Source organism: Sciurus carolinensis, chromosome 19, assembly GCF_902686445.1.
Source record: "Sciurus carolinensis chromosome 19, mSciCar1.2, whole genome shotgun sequence".
NCBI classification, from domain to species: domain Eukaryota; kingdom Metazoa; phylum Chordata; class Mammalia; order Rodentia; family Sciuridae; genus Sciurus; species Sciurus carolinensis.
Window position 1 is genome coordinate 11782328 of NC_062231.1, and position 22645 is coordinate 11804972.

Sequence of the window (22645 nt, forward strand, 5' to 3'; positions counted from 1 at the left end):
AGGCCCAGACTGGAGTCCAGAGACCCCCCTCATGGCCCTTGACCCTCCCCCCGTCCCTGCCGTGGCATTCCTAGGACAGAGCCTGGGCACCAGGAGGTCCCGCCACCGTCACCATCCTGTGTCACCCAGTGTCCGCCGCTGTCTTCCGCAGGTGGTGATAACTTTTATGATGGTATTGAGGACATGATCGGCTATCGGCCTGGGCCCTGGATGAAGTACAGCTGGGCTGTCATTACCCCCGTCCTCTGCGTTGTGAGTAGAGTCTGGCCTCGGCTCTGGGGAGAAGCTCTTGGTCTCTGGGCCCTGATGGTCTTTCCTTCAGGTCTGCCAGCGAGAGTCGGGGAAGGCTGCTCTAGAGGTTTCCTTGAGATGGGTTTTGAAGGATGAATAGGAGTTCGTTGGGCAGAGGCACCAGCCTGTGTTCTGATGGAGTAGGGTGCAGTCAGGGTGTGCCGAGGGGCCTGGGGGATCCACAGTGGATCCATAGCCCTCCCTTGGACTCTTCCAGAGCTCACCAGCTCCGTGAGGTTCATTCACGCCACCTATCCAGTGTCCATGGACATTGGGAACACAGTGTTTCCACAGTGGACTAAGGATGGTGACTTAGAGAGAGGAGGTCCTAACGGAGGGATGTTCTGGGCTCTCCCAAGGACGAGGGAACTTCAGAGGGAACAAGGGGCAGTAGGGAGCGGCCTTGGCCTTCCCATGGCCGCTATCTTGAACTGGCCTTGGCTTTCCATGGCCGCCATCTTGAATTGGCCTTGGCCTTCCCATGGCCACCATCTTGAATTGGCCTTGGCCTTCCCATGGCCGCCATCTTGAATTGGCCTTGGCCTTCCCATGGCCGCCATCTTGAATTGGCCTTGGCCTCCCATGGCCGCCATCTTGAATTGGTCTTGGCCTCCCATGGCCGCCATCTTGAATTGGTCTTGGCCTCCCATGACCGCCATCTTGAATTGGCCTTGGCTTCTCATGGCCGCCATCTTGAACTGGCCTTGGCCTCCCATGGCCGCCATCTTGAATTGGTCTTGGCCTCCCATGGCCGCCATCTTGAATTGGCCTTGGCTCATTCCCATGAGGTCTGCATCAAGAGCCTCTGCCCAGCATGTGGGAATCCTCTGTGGCAAAGACTGCTTACCTGTCCCTTGTGACATTGACTGTGACCTGGGGAACTGACTGCCGGGGAGACGCCATTTCCTCGGCCATTCTAGGCTCTGTCCACATGGACCTCAAAGGTCACCAAGGCACTGAGGGCCACACTGGGCCAGGCCAGCACTGCTGTTGGGTCGTTGTGTGACCTCAAGCAAGTCAGGTCCCTCTCTGGGCCTCAGTTTCCCCACCTCTGAGACGAGGAGGCTCTGAAGTGGTTGCTGACGACTTCGGACTGTTACCGTTATTATTTAACATGATGGGGTCCCCCACCCCGATCTTATTTTCCCCCACAAAGATAAGTCCCCATAGCAGCCATCGACCCCAACCACTGAGCTGACCCCCAGCAGAGAGGCGTCCAGTTGGGCTCAGGTCCACGCTCTGTCCTCACTCAATGCTTATTGATGGCTCACCACCCTGACCCTCAGTTTCTTTCTTTTTTTTTTTGCTACTGGGGATTGAACCCCGGGTGTTAAGCACCTGCTGTGTGCTCCTGGAGCTGTATCAGGCGTTAAGGAAATGGGGGAGGAGCATTCTGGGGCCCACAGTCTGTCTGGAAAAAAATGTGTTGAAGAAGAGGGATCAGACCCTGGAACTTTCTGGAAGGAGGAATCTGGGTGGGCAAGTGAGCCGGGAACATGGGAGCTGAAGTAGAGGGAGGGGGAAAGAGGGGGAACAGAACAGCACGTGCAAAGGCCCTGGGGCAAGTGTGTAAGGAGCTGGACGGGATCGGGGTGGCTAGACAGCGGGAGGCGGCAGGTGAGGGGAGAAGGGGGTCCAGATGGAGGACCCAGGCTGGGTCGTGAAGGCACCGGGCTTTGAACAGGCCACTTGCTCAGATTTGCACGGGAAGGAGATTCTTAAGGCAGCCGAGAAACGTACAGGCTTTTGCCCCCTCGGAGAGAGACTGTCCCCTCGGCTTGAGGCCTGTCCTGGTCCCAGAAGCCCCCACCCCAGCCTCTCTGAGGCCCGGGACCGCCCTCTGACGGCCCACTTCTCTCCGCAGGGATGTTTTATCTTCTCTCTCGCCAAGTACGTCCCCCTGACCTACAATAAAGTCTACGTGTACCCAGACTGGGCCATCGGGCTGGGCTGGGGCCTGGCCCTGTCGTCCATGATGTGCATCCCTCTGGTCATCCTCATCCGCCTCTGCCAGACGGAGGGGCCGTTCCGCGTGGTGAGTGCTGGCGGGGAAGAGGCGGGAGGCCAAGGCTGGAGGCTGGCTGTTTGCTGTGTGACCTTGAGCAGACAATTGCCCTCTCTGAGTCCTAGACCCTTCCCCAGATGGGGAGGGTTATGCTGGCCGACAGGAGAGTGCATTGTGGGAAAACAGGGACGGAGCCCTGTTCCTGAGGGAGAAGGCCTTGGGGTGACATTCAGAGCAGTCTGTGGGCCGGGGAGGAATGTTCCAGAATGTGAGAATCCAGGGTGTGCCTGGCGTGGGGCAGTGGAGAGGGGACCCTGGCTTTATGGGAGGGACCCGTGGGGCCGAGTTGCTGGGTTGGAGGCGGAATTTCCCGGAGGAAGCAGCCGAGATCCCCCTTTCCCGAGAGCCAGATCTAGGCCCAGCCTCAGGATCTGAGGCTCCGTCCGGCCCTGGAGGCCCCAGAAGCCTCTTCTGCCAAAGTCACAGCTCGGTGGGTCGCAGAGTCTGCGCCTGCCGGTCTCCCCTGGGGGCCCCCTTCCTTCCCCAGCCTCCACCAGAAATCCCTCCAACAATACTGGAGGCCGGGCCCTTTCCAAGAAATTCTTTTCTCAGAATCTCCTTTCACCTCTGGGCTTGGGCGGCCTCCAAGACGGCGCTGTTTTGTTCTGGGCTGTTTTGAATTGTTATTCTCTTTTCAAAATCTGGAGCCAGGATGTCCTGGGGCTCTGCTCCTCCTTGGCCTGTGTTTCCTCCTGGGAAAGACTCAGAGGTGCTTTGGATAGAGGGGGAGAAGCCCAGGGAATCACAGAGCCAGGAAGGCCCCCGGGGTCTTCCTCTAGAGTAGAGCAGCTGTTCATTACTATTTTTTTTTAAGAAGATACAGAACAGGACCCTAATATTCAGTCAGAATAGCGAAAGTCCCTATCAGTTGTTAAAAATACTACAATCTTGCCGGGGCACCCGCCCGTCATCCCAGCAGCTCAGGAGGCTGAGGCAGGAGGATCCTAAGTTGGAGGCCAGCCTCAGCAACTTAGCGAGGCCCTAAGCAACTGCTTTAGTCAGCTTTTTCGCAGCTGTGACTAAAGGACCCGACCAGAATGACTGTAGAGGAGGAAAAGTTGATGTGGGACTCTCGGTTTCAGAAGGCTCAGTCCATAGGTGGTCGGCCCAAGGTGAGGGTCAACATCTTGGCGGAGGGAGGCAGCTCACTGGTGACCAGGAAGCAGAGGGAGATGCCACTGGCCAGATAGACGTATATCCCCTAGAGCCAGGTCCCCAAATGCCCACCTCCTCCACCACACCCGCCTGCCTCCAGGTACCACCCAGTTAATGGGACTCTCTCTCTCTTTTTTTTAACACTTAACCCCTGAGCCACATCCCCAGCCCTTTTTTATATTTTATTTAGACACAGGGTCTCACTGAGTTGCTTAGGGCCTCACTAAGTGGCTAAGGCTGGCCTCCAACTTCTGATCCTCCTGCCTCAGCCTCCCAAGCTGCTGGGATGACAGCCTTGTGCCACCACACCCAGTCTTTTCCTTGGGGAAGGTGGGAGTCATGGGAGGCTTCAGACCTCCAGCATCCAAGTTGCAGAAACTCAGTCGCTTTGCAAGAAATCAACTCTGTAGAAGTGAGAAGTCAGGCTACAGAGGTTGTGAGTCCTTCGCCTCCGGAAGCGTGGAAGCAGAGGTCAGCTAAAGGAAACTTCCAGTCAGGGAGCAAAACATGTTTGAATCCACTCCAAAAAGAACCTCCTTCTCCGCCCAAACCAGAGAGGGCGATGGTTGGGCAAACATCACACAGCACACACCAGTTTCAGGAGGGAGGTAGACGGGAATAGGGACAAGGAATCTGAGTCCTGTCTTTCTTCTGCAGAGAGTCAAGTACCTCCTGACCCCGAGGGAACCCAACCACTGGGCTGTGGAGTGTGCCGGGGCCAAGCCCCACGACTCTCGGGTCACCGTCAACGGGACTCTCATGAAACCCACTCATATCATCGTGGAGACCATGATGTGAGCCGTCTGGGGCGTCGGGGTTGCTTCCACCTGTTTACTAACCTTAGATTCTCATAGGACCAGGTTTACAGAGCTTTATATTTTGCACTAGGAATCTTTTTTTTTTTTTTGGTTGTTGTTGTTTTGTTTTATTTTGTTTATTTGTTGGTTTTTTTAATCGTCCCAGAAAAATGTTTTAACTCCGTGCGTGCGTATGCGTGAGCGTGCGTGGATCGTACCTGGTGCGGATTTGGGGATCTTTTGTACAAAAAGGAACATCCACGGGCCCACATCCCCCGGGAGAGCCGAAGCAGTCAGACCGAATGAGACGTGTTCTATGGGAACTTGGTCGATTTTTCTTTGTATTTTCATTTTTCTTTTTTCTTTTTCTTTTTTGGAATATGTGACTCTAGACATACTCTGACCACTTGAATCCATCTTCTTGCCAGCAATAGACACCATTTTTCAAAAAAGCAATTTTTTCGGTGCTTGGCCGAGCTGGCGGAAATCTCTGCCCCCAAAGAAAAAGGCAAGACCAAATGAGATCCCGGGCACAGCGGATCTCCAGCCTGAAGGTGGGGTTCTCCCTACACCTGGTCCAGGGGGAAGGAGGCTGTGGCGCAGAGGCCCCGAGACGGGCCGGACCCAGAGGCCTGGAAGGACACAGGACTCCCCAGAGGATGCGACCTTGATCTTAGCCAAGAATGAACCTGCCAAAAGTCAATGAACCAATCACTCCCACGAAAGAGGCGGACTGGAGCTCAGAGATGAAGCTCTTCAAGCACAAGGCCCAGGCAGAGAGCGGTAGAAACCACGGCTCCACAGGCCAAAAAAATCCCATCTTTTATTTTGAGATCGAGGGCGGATCATCAGTAGGACTGTCAGAGTCAAGGGTCCAAGAAGGAGCCAGTGAGAGATTTGGAGAGGGCTGGTGGGAAGGGAGCTTTTTCCACGCTGTGAGTCCTTGAAAGATGTGGATGACTGACAGACCACGGTCCTTTCTGGAACATTCCAGGCAAAGACCCGAAGCAGGCTCAAGAACACCCGGGATCTGCTGGATGGGTCTGTTGCGTCTGAATGGGATCCGAGCAGGATCTGGGTGTCCCCCCCAAGGACGCCTGGAGGGACGAGGGGAGAGGCAGGGAGGCAGATGGACCAAAGGCTGGGGCCCTGCGTGTTCGCATGGACCTGGGGCGAGCGGGGGTTTCCCTCCCCATCTCTCCACCCTCAGCTGGGAGGCTCCTGCCAAGCTCTCACGCACGATGCCACCCAGGGCCACCCTGGGTCCCTACGCAAAAGTGCCCAGAGTGGCTTCTGAGGTCGGATCTCGGATTGAGGTGCACGGCACCCCAAATCGTCCTCCGCGGCCGGCCCAAGGGCAGCCATCGGTGGGGGCCGCAGAGAGAAGGCCAAGGACAGTTTTGCAGGTCAGGATTGTCCAGGGGGCTGGCCCCCCACAGCCGGCGCCCTCCTCAGTGACCAGCAGAGCCCAGCGCCCCCTGAGCCAGGAGGGGAGGCCACACCATGGACCTGCGGACCCGGCTGACCCCCGACGGCGCCCTGGACGCTCGGTCAAGTTCAGAGTCTCGGCTGAACCCCGCGCCCCGCCACGATCATGCCCCGAGGCGGGGACCCCAGTTTGGCTTCGACCTTCGGAGTTGTGGCTCTTGGGAATCCTGGAAACCCCGGTTGGGGGCTCGGGGTGCCCTCGGTGTCTCCTCGGTGTCCCCGTCCTGAGGGGCCCATTCTGCACGTCCTGACTTGGAGGAGCTGCTCCTTCTGTTCCCAAAGGTCTCCAGAGACACTCTGCCCAGCGACCCCGATCCCATTCCAAACCCTCCGTCCTTGTGACCTGCCCCAATTTTTCTGTCTGTGTGGTGGCCGTTGTGTCTGATTGGGATTCGACTGGCTTGTTTTTTTTTTTTTTTTTTCCTCCTAATTTTACTGAGTCGCCATGTGACCCGGTTTTTCCTTTTTGTCTTCTGGAACTTTCTAGAAAACTAACCTCTGTCATTAACTGAAGATAGGTGCCCGGCGGGGAGCACAGGGCCTGGGCACGCTGTGGCCACCTGAGCATTTGGGGTCTCTGGGGTCTCCGCGTCCCCTGCTGGGGCTTTTGGGCCCCACGGGAAAGTTTGCCCCACGGGGTGACCTTCTGCAGAAGATCCCCAGTCCAAATTCTAGACCAAAGACGCACACGGGCCGGGTCCCCAGGCCCCCCCTGGAAGACAGGCCACTTGCTACCAGCCTGTTCCTCCCGCGTCCCGGGCACCTGCCTGCCTTCCCTGTCTGTCCTGCTCCAAGCTTTGGCCTGTGTCCTCTGTGACCCTGGATGTCTTTTCTGTCTCTCGGTGTGAGTGAGACTTGCAATTCGAGCTCATGACTGGTTCACCTGCCCCGGGGGCAGTAGGTGGGAGGGTCCCCGCTCTCTGCCTGGGACGGGGCCAGAGAGTCTGCTGTGCACGCGAATCTGCTGTGCACGCGAAGCCCCGTTGCCCGGGTGGGGACAGGAAGTGAGCGAGACACTCCAAGATTTTTTTTTTTTTTTTTTTTTAAGATGCAGAAGTGGGTGGGGGGGTCCCAGGAGGAGACCCCGCAGGGAGAGGCCTCGTGGATCCGAGGGTCAGGGGGGAGAGGCCTTCCAGGGTCCCCGGTATAAAGGGGGAAATGGAGGCCTCCGTCATGAGGTTCGGCCAGCGTGACCGAGCTGAGTCCCAGTCTCGCCCCAAGGTTAGGGTTTGGGTTCACTTTGATGACAGAGGGAGCAAATTCCCTGGTGGTCAGGGACAGGGCGGGAAGCAACCCCACCACCCTCTGATCCTCCTCCTGGAGGGCCATCTGGACCCCAGCTGGGGCTCTGTGAGGGTCCCCCTGGCCTCAGGCAGCAGGCCATCTGTCCCCGCACCCCCTGCACAGGCCCTTCCTCCCTCCCAGCAGCCCCACCTGGGAGCTGGCTTATTTGCACAAGATGAAATCCAGGCCCAGAGAAGCCAGCTGCTCCAAAAGAAAGACCCCTTAGGGTTTCAGCGACAAACCCCCAGGCTCCAGGGCGAGGCGGGACTCCCCAGGGTGACCCCCACCCCAGCCCTGGGTGACGCACGGCTCCTGACAGCCTGCGCCCCCCCCCCCCCCGTCCTCGTCCCCTGAAGATGGTGGGCAAGCACCCAGAGCCCCTCTGCCTAGCACTGGGGTCTTCTTGTCATCATGCAGGTGCCACAACAGCGCCCCGCCGGCCGGCCAGCACCTCCAGGAGGGCCCCTCCTGATAAAGAGAGGGCGCTGGGCAGCTGACCTAAAGGCAGAGGCGCTCACTTCTCCCCAGGACTCAGCCAGGAAAGGACCCGAGGGACAGAGCCTCAGACCCAGGTGCACACGGGCCACAGCGCTCGGACACCAGGCAGGACAGAAACCCGGGCCCCGCCCAGAGCTGGAGCAGGGGCGGGGCCAGAAGCCAGGCGCCCGGCATCGCCCCGCCCCCGCCCGGCATCGCCCCGCCCCCTGCCCCGCCCCTGCCCCGCCCACGACCTTCAAATACACCTGCTTTTCCTATAGGAAGCTTTTCCCCTGCACGTCCCTGCTCTGACCAGCTCCCTGGGGGATGGAGTGTCTCGTTGGGCGTGTGGCTTCCCATCCAGACGGTGGCTCTTTTTTTTTTTTTTTTTTTTTTCTTTTTCCCCCCTGTGACCCCCATTCGCCTCCCCAGCCCTTTGCCAACTGTGACTCTGTATTTAGCACAAAAACAGAGCAGAAAACCTGGGGATCGCCTCCTTCCAGAACAATGTCTGGCTCATCAGGACATTTTTTTTTTTTTTAAACTTGGAAATATTTTTAAGCTCTTTTAAACTTTTGTAAAAAACAAAATTTTAAAAAAAATCCAAAAACGAAAAAAAAAAAAAAAAAAAAAAAAGACAGAAACAAAAACAACCAACCGAAATCCACCAAGAGAGACTCTTTCGGAGGAACATTTGTGTTTGGCCGGAATCTTCGGTGTACCCTTCACCCCGCAGCCGACGAGCTTCTGTGTATGATGTTTTATGATAAAGAATCCCTGGATGTCCCAGGGTTTTTCTGTGTTTCTTTTGCTTTTTAGATAAATATGTATATCGATATTTTAAATTCATCTTTGCTTTTTTTAGAGGAGTTTGTAATCACCTTATAACAGGACAATAAACATTTCCTTTTTAAAAGCCAGGACGTGTGCTGGGTGTTTGGCGAGTGCTTTACAGTTTTTAAAGGTTTTGTGTCCAACCCTGCAGGATCCCCTTCTCTGAAATGCTTGGAACTAGAAGGGTTTCAGATTTGGGGATTTCTTTGGATTTTGGAATATTTGCATATACATACTGAGGTACCGTGGGCGGGGACCGTGGTCTAAAGATGAAGTTCACTGATGTTTCACGAACACCTTTAGACACGACCCAAAGTTGGTTGGTTTATTTGTACTAGGGATTAAATTCGGGGGCACTTGACCCCTAAGTCACATCCCCAGCCCTATTTTGTATTTTATTTAGAGACAGGGTGTCACTGAGTTGCGTAGGGCCTCACTTTTGCTGAGGCCAGCTTTGAACTCCAGATCCTCCTGCCTCAGCCTCCCGCGCTGCTGGGATGACAGGCGTGAGCCACCGCCCCAGCACCCCAGCCCTCTCTATGTTTTGTTTTGAGACAGGGTCCCACTAAGTTGCTTACAGACTTGCTAAATTGCTGAGGCTGGCCTCCCACTTGTGATCCTCCTGCCTCAGCCTCCCAAGCCCGAAGTCTTCATGATTTGCTTACTGGTTCATTGTCCTCCACGATCATGCAGACAGGACCTCAGTCCCTCTTTGGATGTTGTATGTCCAGGGACTACATGATACCCAGTAAATGGCAGACTTTTAAAACAGAGTAACATATGGCTGGGTGTGTTGGCACACATCTGTGATCCCAGCCATTTGGGAGACTGAGGCAGGAGGATCGCAAGTTCCAGGCAAACTTAGCAAGGCCCTGAGCAACTTAGGAAGACCCTGTCTCAAAATGTAAAAAAAAGAATTGAAAAAGAGCTGGGGATATGGCTCAGTGGTTAGGTGCCCTGGGGTTCGATCCCTGCTCCCCAAATAGTAGACATAAAGAATTATGTGAATTTAAAGCAGGTGGGATGTCATCAGAAGCTGGCCCTTGCCAACTGATATTAAGAAAAATAATACTAATTTAAAAAGGAAACCGTCTACTCCAGTACATTTAAACCCTTTTATTTTATTTTTTTTAAAAATCACCCCAGCAGTACTGGACCCCCCACCCGCTACGGCAACCCCAGGTGGGACAGAGATTCACAGGTGGGCCCCAGACAGACCACAGATGGCCTTGGCAACATAGTAGCTCGTGGGCACGTTGGGTTTGCAAGCGCCCCGAGAAACCTTGTGTAGAAAAATACTTTACAAGGAAAGTTCTGATCTCAGCCAGAGAAAAATACAGCTTTGGGGGTGGGGACGTGTCACGGGGGGGCAGAACCGGAAATGCGTAGGCAGGCAGGATGTCGCGGGAGGGGCGGAACGTGGCGCTGGGGACCAGCCATCCCCATGAGAAGCCGGAGGCGATATTGCATATGAGAGGGCCCGCGACCATGGCTAGGAGGGCCCCCGGCCCATCCTCATTGCATATGGTTGAGAAAATGGCGGGGGCCGCAGCCCCGGGGGTGGGGGGACGCTGGTCGGAGTGGACATGCCTTCCATCGCTGGGTGTCCTGGAGTCCAAGGGACAAGCCCAAGCCCAGAAGCCCTGAGTGTGAACCCATTTCAGCCCTCTCACTTCACAAAGGCCCAGAGAGGGTGGGCCACCTGCCCAAGGTCACACAGCCGCAGCGGCTAGTGGCCTGGAGACACCTCTCTGCTGTACCATCTCCTACCCCTTCTCTTGGCCTCTGTGGGGTGTCCCTGCTGGGTGGGCGGTGCCCTCTCACCCTGGGGCGGGTGTCGACCTGGAATCCAAGATGGCAGAGATGCTGGGCAGCCCGGCCAGAGGCATGAAGGACCCTCGGGAGGGGACAAAAAGGGACCAGGACACAGGCAAGTGGAGGAGGCAGTGGGCAGGGGTAGGGGTCCTGGCCTTGAGCCTGTTATCTGCTCAGAGATTGTCCAGAGGGACCTGATTTGAGGGGACACAGTCAGCAGTCAGTCGGGGTGAACAGTGTCCACCACCCACGCGACCCCGAATGGTCCCCCAGCAACAAGGATCTTTCTGGCCTCCAGGAGGCCCTGGGGTGCCGTGAAGAGGTGGAGTGGACACCCCCTTAAGGGCCAGCCCGGGGCGAGGCCGATCCCCAGCCCTTCTCCGGATGGACGGGGTCTCCGGTGGGTGGAGGCGGGGAGACGAGGGAAGGGGCGCTGGCTTTCCCAGGTTTCACGTGGGAACAGATGTCCCTAGACGGGCGCGTGGACTCTCTCCAGCCCCTCCCTCCTCCTGTCCTGACTGGGACACGGAAGGAGCCCTGTCATCTCACACCCCCGATGTCCACGGTTTTCCGGGGGAACAGACCCTCCTGGCTCTTCTGACCGCAAATGTCACAGACGGAGAGGGGCCTGGGTCGCCTCGGTGTGTGGAAGGGCCGAGGCCACCCACAAAAGCAGCAGGCCCAGAGCCCGAGGCTGAGCCCACCCGTGGCCCCCCAAACGCAGCTCCAGTCCCAGGAGGGAGAGGGTCAGGGCTTCCGGGGATCCCAGAGGCCCCAGCTCAGGGTCCCCAAGTCAGAGGATCCGAGCCAGCAGGTGCAGGCGCCGGGATTCTGCAGAGGGGACGACCCGAGTCCCATCCTGAGCCTCGTCCTCGCGGGTGGCAGGGTCTCTGGTGACCTGGTTCCCGTCGGGAAAGGCAAGCACCTGAGCCAGGTGGCGGTGCGCCGGGACGTCCCGCCGCTCTGGGGCTGCTGCTCAGCTCCCGGGCAGCTCAGTCCAGGGCTCGCCCGCTCCTGGGACCTGTCCGCGGAGGCCCCGCAGGGACCCGGGACCCCGGCCTCTCCTCCCGTCTCAGCAGCCTGTCCCGACCCTGGGAAGGACCCCTCTGCGCATCTTGGAGACCCAACTTGGCAGAGCCCCAGATGTCGCTGTAACTGCGTCGGGGACCTCGCTGCCTGGCGCCCTGGTTACCACGGAGCCCAGGTCCCATCCCGGCCTCGGAGTCCGCCGGACCTAACGGACGGACCAGCAGGGGCCACTTCAGAGCATCTGGGGACTGCTGGGGCCTGGCGCTCGCGACGTCCGGTTGCTCGGTGCCAGCGGGTTGCGGCTGATGACCAGCTCCAGGACCTCCCCCGCCTCGGCCAGGAGGGGCACCGCCAGGCAGCAATCAAAGTCCCGCGTGCGAACGTGGTTGACCTGCGCAGTGCACAGCCGGGCGACAGGGCCCAGCGCTCAGCTCAGCAGGGGCGAAGCGGGAAGGAATCCTCGCATTTCTTCAACTATGGGCCTGGCCAGGCGCGGTGGCGCACACCTACAGCCCCTGTGACTCAGGAGGCTGAGGCAGGAGGATCGCGAGTTCCAAGCCAGCCTCAGCAAAAGCGAGGCCCTAAGCAACTCAGCGAGACCCTGTCTCTAAATAAAATACAAAATAGGGCTGGAGATGTGGCTCAGTGGTTAAGTGCCCCTGAGTTGGATTCCTGGCACCCCCCCCAACTCCCAAAGTTTCCTTTCAAAATAAAAGGTGAAAAATCCCCATCAATTTGGAGAAAGAAAGCATAAATCAAAATCAATTTAGTACCAATAATGGCAGAAAACACAGTCAGGAAACAAAAATAGCTGAGCATGTCCAGCCGGTCAGGGGTGACTGAGGGAGGGACGCCTCACCCTCCCCAGACTTCTTTGCTGTTAGGCACGTCACATGACCGGTTCTGGCCAATAGTCTGTGAAGGGCCGTGACAGGCATGTTTCTGTGTGAAGGCAGAAAAGGAGCTGCCCAGGCTTGACTCCTCTGTCACGGAGTTTGAGGAGGTCAAGTGAATTAGAGAAGCTGGAGGTCCTTCAGCCTGGGGAAAAGGTCCTTCAGCCTGGGGAAAAGGAGGCCACATTGGCCCCCAGTGGACATGGAGAGTGATTCATCAGCACTAGTGCGTGTTGAGCATTGAGGTTTGGGGGATGTTTGTTACTGCAGCATAACTCAGCCTCACCTGACTGATACAACTTACTTCATCATTTGGGGGGGTTCTAGGGATAGAAGCTGGGGTGATTTACCACTGAGCTACATCCCTAATCTTTTTTTTTCTTTTTTTTTTTTTTTTTTTTTTTTTTTGAATTTTGAGATAGGGTCTTGCTGAGTTGCTTAGGGCCTCACTAATATGCTGAAGCTGGCCTTGAACTCGTGATCCTCCTGCCTCAGCCTCCTGAGGCGCTGGGATGACAGGCACGTGCCTCCGACCCAGTGGTCATCTGCTCTTCACAGTTGAGTAGAAGTGGGCTCCGTCCCCATCCTAGGACTGGGAAACAAGGCCACCGCCTGTGGTGTCCTCCCCCTGCGTTACCTGAAGGACCCTGTCGAAGGGCCGGAGGCCCCCACGCTGGGCTGGCCCATCAGGACGCACGGTGTGCACGTAGACCCCCTTCTCCAGGAGACCATCTGAGACGCTGAAGCCGAAGTCATTCCGCGCGGGGTCCTTGTGCAGCGTCACCTGCGGGCAGGAGGAGGAGGGGTCCCTGGAACTCTGCCTCCAGCCTCCCGCGGTGGCCTGAACCCCTCGCTCTGGCGGCCGGTGCCTCTGGGATCCAGGCTCAGCCCACCGGCCTGCTGCGACCCCAGGCTTCCCCTGGCGGCTGCCCGGCCTTCCCTGCCCGGAGCACCTCCCCCGCCGCAGGTCCCCTGGGAAGGGGCTTCCCTTGCTGGGCTTCCTCGGTGCCCTGGCTGTCACCAAGGAGACAGCCTGAGCGTGTTCACCACCCCAAACTCTCCTGCGCCTCCTTACAAAGAGCCGGCTTCCGGCTCAGGGCGCTCAGAGCCGGCCGGCTGGAGTTTCTCCTGTTTCTTTTTATACAGTGATGGCGAGATGCCGGCTTCTCATTTCAGGTAGTGATGGAAAGATAGGATTTATAGAAAAAGGTTAGACAGCCCGGGCACCGGCGCGTGCCTGTAATCCCGGGGCTGGGGAGGCTGAGGCAGGAGGATGACAAGCTGGAGGCCAGCCTCAGCAACTTAGTGAGACCTTGTCTCAAAATAAAAAATAAAAAAGGCCAGGGATATGGCTCAATGCTTAAGTGCCCCGGGTTCAATCTCCCTGTAAGAAAGAGAAAAGAAAGAAAGAAAAGAAAAGAAAAGAAAGAAAGAAAGAAAGACAGCGGTTCCTCAGTATCTGCAGGAGACTGATTCTAGGACCCCTCGACGATATCAAAGTCTGCAGCTGTTCAAGTCCTTTATATAAAATGGTGCAGATGTGCATGGAGTCTACACATCTCCCTCGCACTTTAAATCATCTCTGGATAACTTGTAACACCTAGTGTGGTGTGAATTCTGTGTCAATAATTGTTATACTGTATTGTTTAGGGAATGGCTAAAAAATGTCTGTACATGTTCAGTACAGATGTAATTTTTTTTTCTTGGTACCAGGGACTGAATCCAGGGATGCTTTACCACCGAGCCACATCCCCAGCCTATTTATTTATTTATTTATTTAATTCTGACACAGAGTCGCGTCAAGATGCTTAGTGCTTCTCTAAGTTGCTGAGGCTGGCCTCCAACTTGCAATCCTCCTGCCTCAGCCTCCCGAGTCACTCGGATGGCAGGCATGCACCACAGGGCCTAGCACAGATGTAATTTTTGAATGAATGTTGCCAATCTGTGTGTGGTTGGATTTGCGAGTGCAGAACCTGTGGATCGGGAAGGCCAACTGTATACATATGCACGTGCACATATCTAGATGCATACAATATGCAAACTTTTATATATAAATGCATATGTGTATAAATATGCACTTACATGCACTTGCACATACACACATAGATATGTATAGACACACACACACACTTGAGAGGGAATAAAAGTCCACTTAGAGGAAAATAATAGCCCACTGTACATTGCGTGTGTACATTGTGTGTTGTGTGTGTTGTGTTGTGTGTCTGTTGTGTTCGTTTGTGTGTATTGTCCATGTGTTCTGTTTGTTGTGCATGTTGTGTTGTGTATGTTGTGTGTTGTGTCTGTTGTGTGTGTGGTATGTGTGTGTTGTGTGTGTTGTGTGTCTGTTGAGTTCGTTTGTGTGTGTTGTGGGTGTGTTGTGTCTGTTGTGTGTATATTGTGTGTTTGTGTGGTATGTGTGTGTGTTGTGTGTTGTGTTCGTTTGTGTGGGTGTTGTGTGTTGTGTATATTGTGTGTTGTATGTGTTGTGTGTGTTCTGTGTCTTTTGTGTTCATTTGTGTGTGTTGTGTGTGTCCTGTGTGTTGTGTGTCTGTTGTGTTCGTTTGTGTGTGTGTTGTGTGTTGTGTATGTGTTGTGTCTGTTGTGTGTATATTGTGTGTTGTGTGTGGTATGTGTGTGTGCTGTGTGTTGTGTTCGTTTGTGTGGGTATTGTGTGTTGTGTGTTGTGTATATTGTGTGTTGTGTGTGTTGTGTGTGTGTGTTCTGTGTCTTTTGTGTTCATTTGTGTGTGTGTTGTGTGTTGTGTTCGTTTTTGTGGGTATTGTGTGTTGTGTGTGTTGTGTGTGTTGTGTCTTTTGTGTTCATTTGTGTGTGTGTTGTGTGTGTCCTGTGTGTTGTGTGTCTGTTGTGTTTGTGTGTGTTGTGTGTTGTGTGTGTTCTGTGTCTGTTGTGTTCGTTTGTGTGTGTGTGTGTCCTGTGTGTATGTTTACCACCCATACGATGAGGGTTGTGGAAAACAGCCTGGTGTGAATCCCTGTTTGACGGTGGAGGAGACTAAAGCCGGGAGGGAGGAGAGGCCCACAGATCTGGGCGGGTCCTTGTGGCCCCAGGACGTGGGCCGCCCCCGGGGCCCACCCAGCACCCACCTTGTGCATCTCCAGGGGCGTCGGCAGCAGAAGCTCCTGCAGCTCCTCGGGGGCAGCTCGTGCCTCCCGGGCCCTCCGCCAGGGCCGGGGGCCAGGCCTGCCCTCCAGAGCCACACTCTGCACGGCGCCCGTCATGATGGAGGCCTGCGGGGTGGGATGGTGGTCATTTGCTTGCCCTGTCAGACAGTCAGCATCCACCCACCCGCTGGGCGCCCGGCTTCAGGGTCCCGTGGGGAACAGGGCAGCTGTGGTCCTTGCCCACTTGGGGGCTCTCGCTGGTGGAGGGGTGGGCGTCACTGGTGAACCCCACAATCTCAGGATCAATGACGGGGCTCGTTTCTCAGCACGGCACGCACAGACCCATTGTATTCTCTGCGACAGCCTGAGGGAGTTGTGTGCCATTTCCCCCCCATTCTGCAGACAAGTAAACTGAGGCTTGGAGAGGTAAGATGGGATCGCAGAGTCTGGCTCCAAAGTCGGGGCTCTTGACCACTTTGCTCTACTGCTATTGGTAAACATGAACTTTAAGATAACACGGTGATTGTGACGGAGGTGAGGTACGTGGGGAATAGCACCCAGGATGGTGTGGGGGCTCAGGGAAGCTTCCAGAACTGAGCCCTCAGAGCTAAGGTAGAAGAGGAGGTGGAAGAGAGCCTCTAGAAGAGAGAGGGAGCAGCATGTGCCAAGGCCCTGTGGTGAGGAGACCTGGAAGAAGGCCCTAGGGCTGGGGACGGTGGTGGGGAGACCTGGGGTGAGGGACTATCTCAGAGGTGCCCAACCACACAGAGCCCAGAGGATGCCTATGGCAGGAACTGTCCCTGAAAGGAAGCACCATGGTGTACTTAAAAGCCCAGCTGCCCACCGAGATGACAAACAGGCAAACCCATGCCCAGGACGCTCCAAATCACAGAAAAACCAAAGGAACTCTTAGAACTAGTCTGCTGAAAAAATGTACAGAAAAGTCAGAAGAAAAAGGAAAAGACACCAGGAACAAAAGAGGCAGTATTTGAAAAATAAATAGACACCCTAGAAATAAAAGATGTAGATTCTGAAACACAATATCGAGATTCACAGATGAGACTGGGTGGGCAGATCAAAAAAAAGGAAGTCGCACACAGTGCAGAGAAAATGTTAAAGAAAAAAAAAGTTAAGAGACATGGAAAACAGAAAGTCTGGGAGCGAGGCAGGGGCCCAAAGCATATCTAAGAGAAGTCCCTAAGGAGATGGTAAGGGGGAGGTGATATTTAAAATATGATTAAGAATTTTCCAGCATTGAAGGAAAACAGAAGTTCTCAGGCTGACAGACCAAAACAGAAAAAATAAAATAAAAAAAAATAAGAAAATAAAAACCAAACTAACACTGAGACACATCACAGCAAAAGATCCAGCCAAAATAGAGAAATCCAGTGACAAGCCATGACCGTGATCCAAGAGCAGCAAGAACAGTTGCCAGAAGACAATGGAATCACCCATTCGAAGCCTTGGGAGAAGGTGAATTTTATACCCAGCTAAAGTATCACTCAAGATTCACGGTGAAACATTTTCAGAACACAAAACCTGGAAGGCCTTATATCCAAAGACCTTCACTGAATGAGCTCCTGAACATTAAAAAATGAACTCAGAAAGAAAAGATGGGAGACAGAAGTCATGGGGAGCAAATTGATGGGCCAAACATGCTGATGAGAGCGAACAATACCGGCTAAGCCCCTGCAGGCACTACGTCTGAGCAAATTTATAAATGAGTTGGGAGATGGAAGGAGATCGTTTGGAAGGAGGTTAGGCAGAGTCTAAAGTGCCCGTCTTCCTAAGAAGTATTGATTGGGTTTTATTAGGAAAACGAAGTTAAGAAAAGATACTGGGAACAGCCAGGCCCCGTAGGATCCCTGGCCAGACTGACTGAGCCCCATCTCCAGGATCTCTCAGCCCGACCGATCACTCCCTGCCTCTGGGGCCCTCACATCGACTGACTGCTCCCTGTTGTCAGGACCCCCAGACCAACTGACTGTGCCCTATCACTGGGACCCCAGACTGACTGATTGCAACCGGCCTCCAGGATCCTGCAACCACACCAAACACACCCGACCTCCAGGACCCCTGCCGGACCAACTGCATCCCGTCTCCAGGACCTCCAGCTGACCACGTCCACACCCCAAGCTGCAGCTACCCATTTGCCAACACATTTGGAAGCCAGAGTGGCCATCTTGGATAATCCTGGAAGCCATAGCTCCCATCTTTAGGTGGGGCAAATCCCATCCTGAGACGCCTGCTGGAGGCTTGAAGCTCATTGTCAGGTACCTCTCATGCATCAGGCTACTGAACTCTGGGAGGTTTCATTACTATATGACTGTTATACTGTAGATTTTCTTTTTTCTCCTTATTGAAAAAGTTTAAGTTTTTATTTCTTTACTTTTCTTGCTCTCTTTTCCTTTTGTTTACCTGTTCCCTCAGAGTCTCATTCTCCCTTTTTTGCATGCTAACATCTGATTTCTTTTGATTACACTCTCACCCTTTCTATTATCTACAACTTCTGTATATTCTTTTCTTATCCCATTAACAGCCACATTCTACATCCCTCTGCATCCTCTTTGTCCTCCATTTGAAACTGCAGACCTTATTGCAAATCTGTTTGTTTTACTGAAGATAATATTTGAACTCATTCTGGTTATTATGACAATTTTGTTATTGTCCTCATAGGGGCTATTTGGTCTAGGATTGCATAGTGTCTGAATTGGGCACTGCTAATATTGAACTTCCCTTAAAGAAAGGGTTTTGGAAACCTATAGGGCCACTATAAGCCTCTAGGGGGAAATCTGCAATACCCCAGATCTGCACTGCTAGAGGGGAAGATACATGAACAACATGAAAAAACAAGGGAAGAAAATGATCCAAACAAATCTAGATTCTATATTAATAGAATCCAATGACAGTACGTTAGAAGAAATGTCAGAAAAGGACTTCAGATTATACATGATTAAGATGATTCGTGAAGCAAAGGATGAGATAAGAGAACAGATGCAGGCAATGAATGATAATACCAACAAGCTGAAAGAGCATCTGCAGGAAGCAAAAGGTCATTTCAACAAAGAGATAGAGATTCTCAAAAAAAAAAAAAAAAAAAACCCAAACGGAAATCCTTGAAATGAAGGAAACAATAAACCAAATAAAAAACTCAATGGAAAGCATCACCAAAAGACTAGACCACTTGGAAGACAGAACCTCAGACAATGAAGATAAAATATTTAATCTTGAAAATAAAGTTGCCCAAACAGAGAAGATGGTAAGAAATCATGAACAGAATCTCCAAGAACTATGGGACATCATGAAAAGACCAAATTTAAGAATTACTGGGATTGAGGAAGGCACAGAGATACAAACCAAAGGAATGAACAACCTATTCAATGAAATAATATCAGAAAATTTCCCAAACCTGAAGAATGAAATGGAAAATCAAATACAAGAGGCTTACAGAACACCAAATGCAGAAAGTCACAACAGGTCCACACCAAGAAACATTATAATGAAAATGCCTAACATTCAAAATAAAGATAGGATTTTGAAGGCCGCGAGAGAAAAGCATCAGATTACATATAGGGGGAGACCAATATGGATAGCAGCTGACTTCTCAACCCAGACTCTAAAAGGTAGAAGGGCCTGGACCAACATATTTCAAGCTCTGAAAGAACATGATTGCCAACCAAGAATCCTATACCCAGCAAAACTAACTTTCAGATTTGAAGATGAAATTAAATCCGCCCATTATAAACAAAAGTTAAAAGAATTTACAAATAGAAAGCCTGCACTAGAGAATATTCTCAACAAAATATTCCATGAGGAGGAAATGAAAAACAACAATGTAGGTCAGCAAGGGGAGGAACTACCTTAGAGAAAAACCACTCAAAGGAGAAACCAAGTCAAGTAAAAAACCAACAATAAGCTCAAATGACTGGGAATACAAATCATATCTCAATAATAACCCTGAATGTTAATGGCCTAAACTCATCAATCAAAAGACATAGACTGGCAGATTGGATTAAAAAGAAAGACCCAACAACATGCTGCCTGCAAGAGACTCATCTCATAGAAAAAGACATCCACAGACTAAAGGTGAATGGATGGGGAAAAACCTACCACGCACATGGACTCAGTAAAAAAAGAGGGGGTTTCCATCCTTATATCAGATAAAGTGGACTTCAAGCCAAAGTTAGTCAGAAGGAATAAAGAAGGACATTTAATACTGCTTAAGGGAATCATAAATCAGGAAGACATAAGAATCGTAAATATCTATGCCCCAAACAATGGTGCATCCCTGTACATTAAACAAATCCTTCTCAATTTCGGGAATCAAATAGACCACAACACAATAATTCTGGGCAACTTTAACACACCGTTGTCACCACTAGATAGATCTTCCAAACAAAAAAACACCAAAGAAACCATAGAACTCAATAACGCAATCAATAACCTAGACTTAACAGACATATATAGAATATTCCATCCATCAACAAGCAGATTCACTTTCTTCTCAGCAGCACATGGAACCTTCTCGAAAATAGACCATATGTTATGCCACAAAGCAGCCCTTAGGAAATGCAAAAAAATAGAGATACTGCCTTGTGTTCTATCAGATCATAATGGACTGAGAGTAGACAAAATAAAAAACAGAAATTACTCCAACACCTGGAGACTAAATAATATGCTATTGAATGAAACATGGATAACAGAAAACATCAGGGAGGAGATAAAAAAAATTCTTAGAGGTCAATGAGAACGATGATACAACATATCAAAATCTCTGGGACACCATGAAAGCAGTACTAAGAGGAAAATTTATTGCATGGAGCACATTCCAGAAAAGAATGAAAGTCAACAACTAAATGACCTAACATTACAGCTCAAAGCCCTAGAAAAAGAAGAACAGAATAACAGCAAAAGTAGTAGAAGACAGAAAATAATTAAAATCAGAGTTGAATTCAATGAAATTGAAACAAAAGAAACAATTCAAAAAATTGACAAAACAAAAAGTTGGTTCTTTGAGAAAATAAACAAAATAGACAAACCCTTAGCCACACTAAGAAAGAGGAGAGAGAAAACTCAAATTACTAAAATTCGTGATGAAAAAGGAAATATCACGACAGACACCACTGAGATACAGAACATAATGAGAAGCTACTTCGAAAATCTGTATTCCAACAAAACAGAAACTACCGAAGACATTGACAAATTTCTAGAGACATATGCTCCTCCCAAACTGAACCAGGAGGACATACACAATTTAAACAGATCAATATCAAGCAATGAAATAGAAGAAGCCATTAAAACCTACCATCCAAGAAAAGCCCAGGACCAGAGGGATTCTCAGCCGAGTTCTACAAGATCTTCAAAGAAGATCTCATTCCAATGCTTCTCAAAGTATTCCAGGAAATAGAAAAGGAGGGAACCCTACCAACCTCATTCTATGAAGCTAATATCACCCTCATACCAAACCAGGAAAAGACACATCAAGGAAAGAAAATTTTAGACCAATATCCTTGATGAATATAGATGCAAAGATCCTTAACAAAATATTAGCAAACTGTATCCAAAAACATATTAAGAAAATCGTGCACCAGTATCAAGTGGGGTTCATCCCTGGAATGCAAGGATGGTTTAACATCCGTAAATCAATAAACGTAATCCATCATGTCAATAGACTTAAGGATAAGAATCATATGATTATTTCAATTGACACAGAAAAAGTGTTCAACAAAATACAACACCCCTTCATGCTCAAAACACTAGGAAAAATAGGGATAGTAGGAACAAACCTGAACATTGTAAAGGCTATTTATGCTAAGCCCATGGCCAACATTCTTAATGGAGAAAAACTGAAAGCATTCCCTTTAAAAATGGGAACAAGACAGGGATGTCCTCTTTCACCACTTCTATTCAACATTATCCTGGAAACTCTAGCCAGAGCAATTAGGCAGACCAAAGAAATTAAAAGAATACGAATAGGAAAAGAGGAACTTAAGCTGTCACTATTTGCTGATGACATGACTCTATATTTAGAGGATCCAAAAACCTCCTCCAGAAAACTTCTAGACCTCATCAATGAATTCAGCAAAATAGCAGGCTATAAAATCAACACACATAAATCTAAAGCATTTTTATACGCAAGCGACGAAACAGCTGAAAGGGAAATGAGGAAAACAACTCCATTTGCAATAGCCTCAAAAAAAAAAAAATAAAATACTTGGGAATCAATCTAACCAAAGAGGTAAAAGATCTCTACAATGAAATTTACAAAACATTGAAAAAAGAAATTGAGGAAGACCTTAGGAGATGGAAAGATCTTCCATGTTCTTGGATAGGCAGAATTAATATTGTCAAAATGGCCATACTACCAAAAGTGCTATACAGATTCAATGCAATTCCAATTAAAATCCCAATGATGTACCTTACAGAAATAGAGCAAGCAATCATGAAATTCATCTGGAAGAAAAAGAAACCCAGAATAGCTAAAGCAATCCTTAGCAGGAAGAATGAAAGAGGGGGTATCGCAATACCAGAACTTCAACTATACTACAAAGCAATAGTAACAAAAACGGCATGGTATTGGCACCAAAATAGACAGGTAGATCAATGGTACAGAATAGAGGACATGGACACAAACCCAAATAAATACAATTTTCTCATACTAGACAAAGGTGCCAAAAATATGCAATGGAGAAAAGATAGCCTCTTCAACAAATGATGCTGGGAAAACTAGAAATCCATATGCAGGAGAATGAAACTAAACACCTATCTCTCATCCTGCACAAAAATCAACTCACAATGGATCAAGGACCTTGAAATCAGACCAGAGACCCTGCATCTTATAGAAGAAAAAGTAGGTCCAAATCTTCAACTTGTTGGCTTAGGATCAGACTTCCTTAACAGGACTCCCATAGCACAAGAAATAAAAGGAAGAATCAATAACTGGGATAGATTCAAACTAAATAGCTTTCTCTCAGCAAAGGAAACTAGCAGCAATGCGAAGAGAGAGCCTACAGAGTGGGAGAAAATCTTTGCCACTCATACTTCAGATAGAGCACTAATTTCCAGAATATATAAAGAACTCAAAAACTCTACACCAAGAATACAAATAATCCAATCAACAAATGGACTAAGGATATGAACAGACGCTTCACAGAAGAAGATCTACAAGCAATCAACAAACATATGAAAAAATGTTCACCATCTTTAGTAATAAGAGAAATGCAAACCAAAACTACAGTAAGATTGCATCTCACCCCAATTAGAATGGCGATTATCAAGAATACAAGCAACAATAGGTGTTGGTGAGGATGTGGGGAAAAAGGCACCCTCATACATTGCTGGTGGGGCTGCAAATTAGTGCAGCCACTCTGGAAAGCAGTGTGGAGATTCCTTAGA

At 50.8% G+C, this 22645-nt stretch overlaps 2 protein-coding genes across 9 annotated transcripts in view; one reads left to right on the forward strand and one right to left on the reverse strand.

Moving 5' to 3' along the window:
- Slc6a6 (solute carrier family 6 member 6) overlaps window positions 1–8477 on the forward strand; it is a 71395-nt gene extending 62918 nt beyond the window's left edge. For 3 of the 4 annotated variants that reach the window (XM_047534715.1, XM_047534716.1, XM_047534717.1), the window contains 4 exons: window positions 152–252; window positions 2156–2326; window positions 4169–4305; window positions 7498–8477. In XM_047534715.1, the coding sequence (XP_047390671.1) occupies window positions 152–252; window positions 2156–2326; window positions 4169–4305; window positions 7498–7552 (464 nt within the window). In that variant the 3' untranslated portion in view covers window positions 7553–8477. Of the gene's footprint in view, window positions 1–151; window positions 253–2155; window positions 2327–4168; window positions 4306–4700 lie in introns of all 4 variants that reach the window. The other variant, XM_047534718.1, reaches the window with a different exon arrangement.
- A 1023-nt stretch (window positions 8478–9500) lies between these two features.
- Window positions 9501–22645, reverse strand: part of Grip2 (glutamate receptor interacting protein 2) — an 84605-nt gene continuing 71460 nt past the window's right edge. For 3 of the 5 annotated variants that reach the window (XM_047534949.1, XM_047534951.1, XM_047534950.1), the window contains 3 exons: window positions 15233–15376; window positions 12766–12912; window positions 9501–11626 (listed from right to left, as the gene is read on the reverse strand). In XM_047534949.1, coding sequence (XP_047390905.1) covers window positions 11468–11626; window positions 12766–12912; window positions 15233–15376 — 450 coding nt within the window. In that variant the 3' untranslated portion in view covers window positions 9501–11467. Of the gene's footprint in view, window positions 11627–12765; window positions 12913–15232; window positions 15377–22645 lie in introns of those variants that run through there. The other 2 variants (XM_047534952.1, XR_007106293.1) reach the window with 2 other exon arrangements.